This window comes from Cynoglossus semilaevis, chromosome 17 (genome assembly GCF_000523025.1).
Source record: "Cynoglossus semilaevis isolate Cse_v1.0 chromosome 17, Cse_v1.0, whole genome shotgun sequence".
NCBI lineage: Eukaryota > Metazoa > Chordata > Actinopteri > Pleuronectiformes > Cynoglossidae > Cynoglossus > Cynoglossus semilaevis.
In genome coordinates, this window is record NC_024323.1 from 803,468 (window position 1) to 813,467 (window position 10,000).

Sequence of the window (10,000 nt, forward strand, 5' to 3'; positions counted from 1 at the left end):
TCCCCGCCCCTAATTTGAAATACTATTTAGAATCTGATAATGTCTTTTCTTGTCTGTACAAACCACTGTATGAGTTGCTGCCACCTAATGATTAGAGGCTTGTTTAGCGTTCAAGCATAACAGTAGCAGCACACTTCTGTCCAGTGTGCCATAATTCATTGGGGCCCCCCACTACTTGAGAAGAACTGGTTTAGTCTGTCTCTAGGCTTTTTCCCAAAGGTTGCTTGTTCAGGCCATATCTTCAAAAAAAAAAAAAAATTCTTTTCAACAGCACTAATAAGCGCCTGCTCTGGGTGATTTGCTTTTAGCAGAAGGAGTTACATGTTCCCTTTTGATCACAGTTTATTTTCGTGATGCTACACCGGAACAGTCTTTTCTGGAAAGCTCACGTGTCTGTATTTGTGTACATTCCTGGTCGGTAAACAATTACTTTAAAGTAATCACTTCTAAGTATTCTTATTTCTTGTGGGCGGCTAGAGCTCACTAAGTGATGTACCTGGTTTATATATTCCCCTTTTAGATGACTGTAGTGTAAAGCACTTTGTGTGGTCACGAAGACGAAGTACAGAAAAGTTGCTCCATGTGTACAGGCATACTTTTGGTCCCAGTACACTTTAATTATGGAAAAGAGCTTTTTTTTTAATGTTGGTGACTCACCATCCAGGAACCTCGTAGCAACACTCGAAGCACGTCATCAACTTAAGCTTGGTAAATCCAGGTGCTTTAGTCAGGCTTAATTGTGTTACAGGGAATTTATAGGAGATATAAGTGGTGTAAAAGGTGTTTTTTTTTACTCTTTAACAGTTTGAAATAAGTACTAGTTTGAAGTAGAATTAAGGGAATGGGGTGATGTAACTTGAGATCATCCCAGTCAAGACATTGGCAAAGCATCATGTTATTTTTTTTTTTTTTTGACAACAGAGAAGACTACAAAAAAAAAAAAATCCAACAACAAAAAGCAAAAGGAAGAAGTACAAACGATGTCTGCATTCAGAGATTGACTGACCTTTATTTTACCCCGATTCTCTCTCAGGATCAGACAGGAATAAGTTAAGTTAAAGCAGTGCTTCTCAAATATCTTTTCATCCTTTGACTGGGTTTGCAAACTTATACTCAAATTGTATATCGAGTTATTATATATGAACCTATATAATTTCCATCACTTATACGCAAATTATATATCGAGTTGTTATATATGAACCTATATAATTTCCATCCACCATCCTCCGTTTGCATCACTGGAAATTTGCACGTTTGTTATTTTCACACTGACAGCCACTAGAGGGCACTGCTGCGACTTATACTCAGAAGCGTCTTATATCTGTATATGACTTTTTCTTCTTCATTATACATTTTTTTTTCCTCCTGCGACTTATTTTCCTGAGCGACTTATAGTCCGAAAAATATGGTACCGTCTTTAATCATGATTGAACGATAAACGAGCCAGGCTTACTCCAGGCTTTATTTTGATATATATCTATTCTGTACTAAGTTAAGAAGAATTGATTTTGATAATCAGGGATTATAGGCAGAATGCTGGTGCCAAGGGCGGTGTGTTGTAGGGACAGGGATAGTGATAGTGATAAGAGTCGAGCCTTTTCGGGACAGCAGGTGATAAAGTGTCCTGTGCTCCTGTAGAGAAGGCACTTTAGCTGTTTTGTGGAAAGCTGTTTAGATGGGGGAAAAAAGTAATAGTAGGAGCTGGCTTCCTCTGGGGTGTGTTCAGAGTAAAAGCATTCCTTTGCCTGCTGTTACGCAGCAATCCTGTTGTATTTTGTAATTGGCAAGAAATTAAGAAAGTCCAATTAGAGGGGAGACGGTCTTTTATACTGCCCAAGGCTATGGAAAACAACGTCATACATACAGTATGTAAGCTGTCAGTGGCTAACAAGCCGAGCTAAATGGCATAATGACTAACCTATCTGTTTGCCTGATGTCGTCTTCTGACTCTGTTGGGGTTTTTTGTTTTTGTTTTTTTAATATATGCTCCTCTGATGACCAACTTATGTTTGTGTTACACAATGACAACATTTACCAGTCCTGTCTGACGCTCCTTTAATGCTAACAGTGCACTGTTGATTAACAGAGTTGATCCCATATGGTTGGACTGTTCAAAATATCTGATTCTCCTGTTTTTTGCTTTTGTCACTTCTCTGTTACGAATCACTAGTTAGATGCACAATTGGCATTTTCAAAAGTTCCTGTTGTATCACACAAGTTTTGTGAATCACTATATGGGAAGAGAAATTGGCACGTAAGCACTTCATTTTAAACTAGGTCTTGTTAGCAAACATCATTTACTTTAAGGACAACAAAATGGACTGAATCCAAAAAAGTAAAAAAAGAATTTTTAGGAAAGGAACCTACTACATGTTGTGACACTGTACACAACAAAATGTGACCACTGCATTTTACCCATCAACAAAGTGAGTAGGGAGCAGCTTCCTTAACCACCAAGCCACCACTTCCCACAGAGGATGATCAACAATAGTGATGCACCAAAATGAAAATTCTTGTCCGAAACCGAAAATGAGGAAACCAAAACCGAAACACCAAAAGAAATGATTATCCCAATTATTAGTGCCAGAATTAAAATAACCTCACAGTCACATAGGAAGTCAGAACAGAATAGCCTATCTATTATTATCCCTTTCATGCATGACGGCCCCTACAGTGGACAGCTATTAAAATGTCATTTTCTATGATAAGAATAGGTTTTGATGGCAGGGTTGCATATAAGCCTCTACAGTGGACGCCTGAGAATCCACTGTAGAGGCTTATATGCAACACTGCCATCAAAACACAAAAGTTTATTTATCCCCAGTTTTTTTTCCATTTGTTTCCAAATGAAAAAAAAATTGGAAATTACAGATCTGGAGAGAAGAGAAAACATGCACAATTGCCGTCAATTGTTCAATAACTATTAGGTTCGGCCTGGACTTCGTCCCAGTTTTTATTTTGGCCCACAGTGAATTTGAGTTTGACACCCGTGGGCTAGAGTATTGCAGTCGTAGCACTCCTTGCACACTCCTTGGATTTCCCTAGTAAGGTCATTCATTCTTAAAGCTGTGCCATATCACTCTGGACTACCACTGTGGCGACCCCTAATGACAAAAAGGGACAAAATGAAAGTGATTTTTCCCCCTCTTACTTTTATCCCTCCAGTTTCCAGATTGGGAGAGTGGGGCTCTGCTGGACACTAGGTTTGAACCTAGCATGGATGTGGGCTGCTCAGACGATGAGGACGACGGTGAACCACACTTTGGCTCTGAGCTGCTTTCACCCAGTGGACAGACGGATGTCCAAACCCTGGCCATCATGCTGCAGGAACAGCTGGAGGCCATCAACAAGGAGATTAAGTATGCTTGCTTCGAATAAACTGCAAAACAATGATTAAAAACCTAATTGAATATGCTGTTGAGCGAAAAGGGACCGTTTAGAGATGAGTTGAATTGAAAATTTGTTTGACAACATTTTGCACGGTGAATTCAATTCAAATTAAATCGCATATGTCGTATGCCGTATGTGAAGAGCAACGGAATAAAGATCTTATCTGACCAGAGGTGCCAAAGCACTTGATAAACATTTGAGTAAAGCAGTTGATATTTCTTATTTTAAATATTTCAATTTAGCAGAACAAAACAGTAAAAAGTTACTTCAGGGATCGACCTAGAGCTTTCTAGAACTTCCAAAATGTTTAAACATATATTTGGTAGCTATTAACTTCCAAAATGTTTAAACATATATTTTTTTTTAGTGAATTCAATGACTGGGTCACTTTTTAAACACTATAAAGAATACTATTACTGCTTCTGTCACATTCCATTCTTTTTGACGTTAGATAAATGTACCGATCGGAAAAGGATCTCACTCTAATTCTTTGATTTACCTTTAAGCCCCAACAATTCCCTCACCAGTCTTTTCTCATACTCCAGACTGATCCAGGAAGAGAAAGAGAGCACAGAGTTACGTGCGGAGGAGATTGAAAGTAGGGTCAGCATTGCTTTAGATAGCCCACCCATCCCTCCAACATCACTGGGCAAAGACAGCACAGGACGAAGCTTTATCCCCTCCTCCATTACGTCTTCAACCCTGGCCTCCCCCTCTCCTCCTAGTTCTGGTCATTCCACCCCTCGCCTGCCCCATTCGCCAGCGCGTGAGAATGAAAGACAGGTACTACCTTTACTATCTACAATCCATAAAATCCTCAATTCGCTTTTGGCTTTTGAAAACATTGAGTCACAGCATATGTAGATCACACAAAAGGTAAGACAAGTAGCCGGATAACAATGTGAAAGAATGATTGATCATTCAGTTTCTTTTTTTTTTTTTTCCTTTAACATTTTTGTAGAATAACAAAGACGACGATCGTTCCCTCGCACTTTTGGACTCTCCGCCGCCTCCTACGCCAAGAGCCCTGCGGTTGGACAGGATGGCCCTCACCCACCCAGGTGCTATGCTCGATGACCCAAGGGATTACCGCAGGTAAATCGTGTCAGGACGAGATAAAGTTCGGCAGCTCTGAACCCGAGGAAATTGTGGACAACGATACGAGAGAGGAGGAGAAACAAGAATATTATCATGATTTGAATTTGTGTTTACAGATTGAGTGCTCAGTGCTCCCACAGAAGTTCCCTTAACGTTCTAGGCCAGTGATTTCCCAACTTTTTTTGAGGCTTGTGACCCCATTTTGTCATCACAAATTTCTGGCGACCCCAGAGAGAGAGAGAGATTTTTTTGCTTCTAATATAAAGTTTTTGATCATGTTTGTTATAATGTGCTGCAAACACGTGTACAGTTAGTCAAACTTGGTTGAAAAACACTAATCTAGGCCTATTGCAGCATAAGGGATAGCTCGGGTTCTCCTGACTCAACTTTACAAATGAATGATTTTTTTTTTATTATAGAAAGTAAATTGGTTTTGGTGTAAACATGTCTATGAAGATTCTCAGTCATCCAGGTCATAGTCAAGGATGAAAAGTTCCGGTAGGCAACTGGACAACTAGACGTGAGAATATATTTCATGTCCAGCTCTTTATTATTAAGTTATTAGTTTTATTTTTATTTTACATTACCCACTATTTGAGAAATACTGCCTTAGACCAAGGGTGTTAAACTCAAATTCACAGTCGGCCAAATTAAAAACTTGCACCAAGAAAATCAATATTTATTGAACATTGACAAATTGGCAATTTTGCACATTTTCCCCTTTTCTCCAGGTATATGATGTAGAATTTTTTTTAAATATGGAAATAACTCAACTTTAATTTGAAATAAGACACACATCAGTGGTATCCTTTTGTTATTGTCTTTCTCTATCTCTAGCCTTTTGAGTTCCTTTTTAATGTAAATCTTTTTTTCACAGACCAACAACAAAACTTCAAACTAAACATTTGATATGATCTCACAGGCCAAATATAACTACACCACGGGCCAGATTTGGCACGCGGGCCTGAGTTTGATACCTGTGCTTTAAGACCTCAGTGCCTTATGAGACTCTTTGCTGTTCCTGTAGAGAGTGCCCAGAAAAGGGAGCATCCATCTTATAGGCTTAGAAACTGCCATCTTAGGCAAAAAAAAAAAAAAATTGACAGTTTCTTGGGTTCTGTACGTCTTTTCTTTTCATTTAAATTGTGCGCATTTTACAGGAGCCTTAGTAAAGACGTACAAGCCTAAGCCTTGGGATTTTTCTGTGGCTCTTCCTCAGTCTTTCAGCGGATGGCACCAGCACCAACAGCAGCCAAGACTCTCTCCACAAGTCCAGCAAGAAGAAGAGCATCAAGTCTTCCATTGGCCGACTTTTTGGAAAGAAAGAGAAGGGGAGAGTCGGACAACCTGGGCGTGATGGATCACCTTCTCTGGGTGAGTCTTATTTTCTTTTTTAATTGTATCATCCCTGTGCAACAGCACTGTACTGTACTGTATGTGCCGGATGCCTTTAATTTAGTGGTTGAGTTTTACTTTTGTGACTTCTGTTCCTTTGTCTAGCATCTACTCCCTCTGAGGACATGGCCTCTGGAGATCCAATGGGAATGAACAAGACTGGGACTCTTGGTCCAGCAGACAAAGACCGGCGCAGCAAGAAGAAGTCAGTCTTAAAAAACAAACAAACAAAAAAAAAAACATAGACATTTGTCTATTTAGCCCTTTCATGCATGACGGTCACTACAGTGGACAGCTATTAAAATGTCATTTTCTATGATAAAGAATAGGTTTTGATAGCAGTGTTGCATATAAGCCTCTACTGTGGACGCCAAAGAATCAGTTCTTATTTTTATGTCTAAAAACACATAAAAACACTTAGTACCATTTTTTTAACTCGGTATATCATGGCTCATGCATCAAAGGGTTAAAAGGAGCAGCAAATTGAAGGATTGTATTTTGGTGTTTTAAACAGACATGAGCTGCTAGAGGAAGCATGTCGCCAGGGTCTTCCGTTTGCATCTTGGGATGGGCCCACCGTTGTGTCCTGGTTGGAGGTAGGCTGATGAATAACGGTAACAACAATCGATAAAGTTCAATCAATAAAGTTATTTACTACTATTATTTTTTTCACTAATATTGTTATTAACTATAAGAATGTAATGCCTAAACTGGAAAATGCTAATTGGAAGCCGATAAACCAAATCCCTGAAATGATGCAAAATTCGTTTAAAGTTATCCAAAAAAAATTTAAAAGCTTGATATACGTATAGAGAAAATAAGATGGCCAGAAAATTAAATTAAATTAAATTAAATATATGAAGAGTTTTTAAAAAAAAATATATGTCAGTAACTTTGCCTAGTAACCAAACAATTAGCTTCAAGGTTTTTACAGCATTACATTAAACTGCTACGCTAACAGCAAGAACTTAGATAACTAGGGATGGCTCAATACAACTTTTTCATGTCCGATAACGATACTGCAACTGATGTCAGTCCAATACCTTCTTGTCCCCTTCAGCATGCCGTGGGCTGCCTTTACTGAGGTAATAGTGTACCTGTTTACGGCATTTAGCAAGTAAAGTGACAGCAAGTAGAGTATTTTAGGCTAACAGTAGATATCGGACCAGACAGCTTTTTTTTTATTTATATGTTTGATCCTGAAATTTTGACCAATATCAGACATTAGCGACCCCTAGTATTGGAAAACGAGCCCCTTTTTCCAACTTTTAACATTTCATGTTTTTTGATGGGAAAAATGTATAAGTATGATGGACATTAAATAACAAATCACATGCATGGTCTTTTTCCTCTTAATTCCAGCTGTGGGTGGGAATGCCAGCCTGGTACGTTGCAGCTTGTCGTGCAAATGTGAAAAGCGGCTCCATCATGGCAAACCTCTCAGATACTGAAATCCAGAGGGAGATCGGCATCAGTAACCCACTGCATCGCCTGAAGCTGCGTCTGGCCATTCAGGAAATGGTGTCTCTCACTAGTCCGTCGGCCCCAGCCAGCACTCGCTCGGTGAGAATCTGAACACACTCTTTTTTAACACGGCGTACAAGAAAGCAAATGTAACCAAGCGTACTCATCAAAAATTATATTTAGAAAATAAAGTTTGTTGGGCCAGATTAAAAAGCTAAACGGGCTGCATCTGGCCGCCGGACCTTAGTTTGCCCATGCCTGATGTAGTGAGTGGGTCATGTACGTTATGTTGTAAGGGTGAAACTTCAAAAACGAGGTCCCATAAGCTCATACTTAATTTTGAGTTTGTGCTCAAAACATTAATATTTTTATAATGTTCATAAACAGAGAAGCTAACATTTTGAAGCGAAACGCGCGTGATTGCAAGCAATACGCGTAAGTACAGGCTATCACAACATTTTTACTGTCAGCAAGCTAACCAACTATTACCCCCAGAAAATTGTCCTATTATTTTCATTATCATTTACAGTATTTTCCGTAGAGAGTAGTTTCTAAGTAGAGAAAAGAAACACATATATGTCGCTCCAGAGTCGCACCAGCCAGCTAGAGTGCCCTCTAGTGGCTGGCAGTGTGAAAACAACAAACAAGTACATTTTCAGGGGTACAGGAGTAGCAGACACTGGTACACAAGCCTAGAGTGCCCACTAGTGGCTGTCAGGGTCAAAATAACAAACATGTGAAATCATATATTTTAATATATAAGTCGCACCTGAGTATAAGTCACAAACCGAGCCAAAGGATGAAAAAAAAAAGTGCGACTTATATTCCGGAAAATACAGTACACACTTCCGAACGATCTTCCAATGTCAAGCCTAGTCAAAAAATTGTATTCAAAAAGCTCTTCCTTTTATTTTTAAGTAACTAAAGAATACCTTTATCTACTGTCGGCCAGTCAGTAGCGGTTTTACGAAAAATGTTGCATTTTGTGTAACATTCACTTCCAAAAAGAAAACAGAGCATTACTTGTTTTTTTAATTTAACCCTTTCATGCATGGCGGTCACTACAGTGGACAGCTATTAAATTGTCATGTCATTTTCTGATAAGAATAGGTTTTGATGGCAGTGTTGCATATAAGCCTCTACAGTGGATTCTCAGGCGTCCACTGTAGAGGCTTATATGCAACACTGCCATCAAAACCTATTCTTATCATAGAAAATGACATTTTAATAGCTGTCCACTGTAGTGACCGTCATGCATGAAAGAGTTAATGTGACAGAATTACATTGTCCTTTGCATTTTGTACACACCCCAGTCTCCTCGCACCGCATTTACCTCTTGTCCCAGAATCAGAAAATGCATGTTATATTATCAGCCACTGAGTCAGATAGACCCATAAGACAACACAAGGGTTAAAGACAAGCCACATGGGCTATAGTTACGAAATAAAAAAATCATTATGCATGTGCCTTGATATATTTCCAGTTCTCCTCAATTTCTATCTTACCAAGATCAGTCTTATCTGTGCCCCCGCCCCAACTCCTAACTCCACAAAATAATTAGCAAACCTGACCCTGCTACTCAAGCTTATAAAAAGAATAGTAGTAGCAGTACACAGCCTGCGTTTGCTTCTAAATAGCGTCATAAAAAACAAAATCGCATACCATGTTCTAACGAAATAATCCTAAAACTATGGTGGATATCATGGACCTGTGTTTACTGCAGTTTTTAGCGGGGGGAAAGAAGGGTATTTTAGCCGTTCATGTTCTCATACCCTAAGAAGCCTCGTCTAGACAGTTTCCCTGTAGAGTTAATTTGAAGAACCCTTTAATTGGACCAAAGTAAAAATTTAAACACCTTCATGTGCTCACTTTTACATTAATCAGTCTCTGCAGTTTTTTTTTTTTTGTTTTTTTTATATTAGTTGTGGGAGGTACTTTTCAAAGCACATGTGATTGTACTTATGTGATTGCTTCAAATGTTAATGATCCCCGTTGGAAAATATGCCACATAATTTAGCAGTTAGAAACGGAAACAGAACATCATCTGAACCGAATAAGAGCAAACAAGGATGATGTGCAGAACGAGGCTGATGTTTTCAGTGCAGTGAAAATAAAAATTATAGTTTTTTCGATAAACGTACGGAAAAGATGATTCTAATAAAAAAGTGCAACGACATTTGGTTCTGCTCAGTGACTGCGTTTGAATGACTTTTTTTTTTAGCACGCTATTACTACAAAGTCTGGCAGTAGGAAACACATGGGAGGCAGTTGTGGGTGGTGAAACAAACTAAACGGGAAAGCGGGCAGCAGGGAAGGGCAATCACTCAAATAAAAGGATCTTAGGATGTTATTTTATTTAGCGTACATTTTTGTCATACGTTGAATTTCCATACATCTCACACATCATTTACTCTTTACAGTTACGTGCACGAGTTCATTTTAGATGACAGATAAAATATGGCAAAAATCAAGGCTAGTTCTTTTCTTAAGGTTCTCCAAAAACGATAATAACAATAAACCTTACAAAGACACCTGGCATTACTGATACGACCACCGGTGTGTGACAATGATACTACGGTTAGGAGGCTGGGGTAAGATTTAGCCGTATCTCTTCTAGGATTTTATAGCTAGCTTAGCTATATTTTAGCAACAT

General features: G+C 38.9%; 1 protein-coding gene across 2 annotated transcripts in view; it reads left to right on the forward strand.

Annotated features, from left to right (window-relative positions):
- Window positions 1-10,000, forward strand: part of ppfia3 (PTPRF interacting protein alpha 3) — a 35,242-nt gene that overhangs the window by 16,121 nt on the left and 9,121 nt on the right. For both annotated transcript variants that reach the window (XM_008329175.2, XM_008329176.3), the window contains exons 15-21: window positions 3,166-3,359; window positions 3,936-4,173; window positions 4,352-4,485; window positions 5,708-5,862; window positions 5,989-6,088; window positions 6,398-6,479; window positions 7,246-7,446. In XM_008329175.2, the coding sequence (XP_008327397.1) occupies window positions 3,166-3,359; window positions 3,936-4,173; window positions 4,352-4,485; window positions 5,708-5,862; window positions 5,989-6,088; window positions 6,398-6,479; window positions 7,246-7,446 (1,104 nt within the window). The remainder of the gene's footprint in view (window positions 1-3,165; window positions 3,360-3,935; window positions 4,174-4,351; window positions 4,486-5,707; window positions 5,863-5,988; window positions 6,089-6,397; window positions 6,480-7,245; window positions 7,447-10,000) is intronic.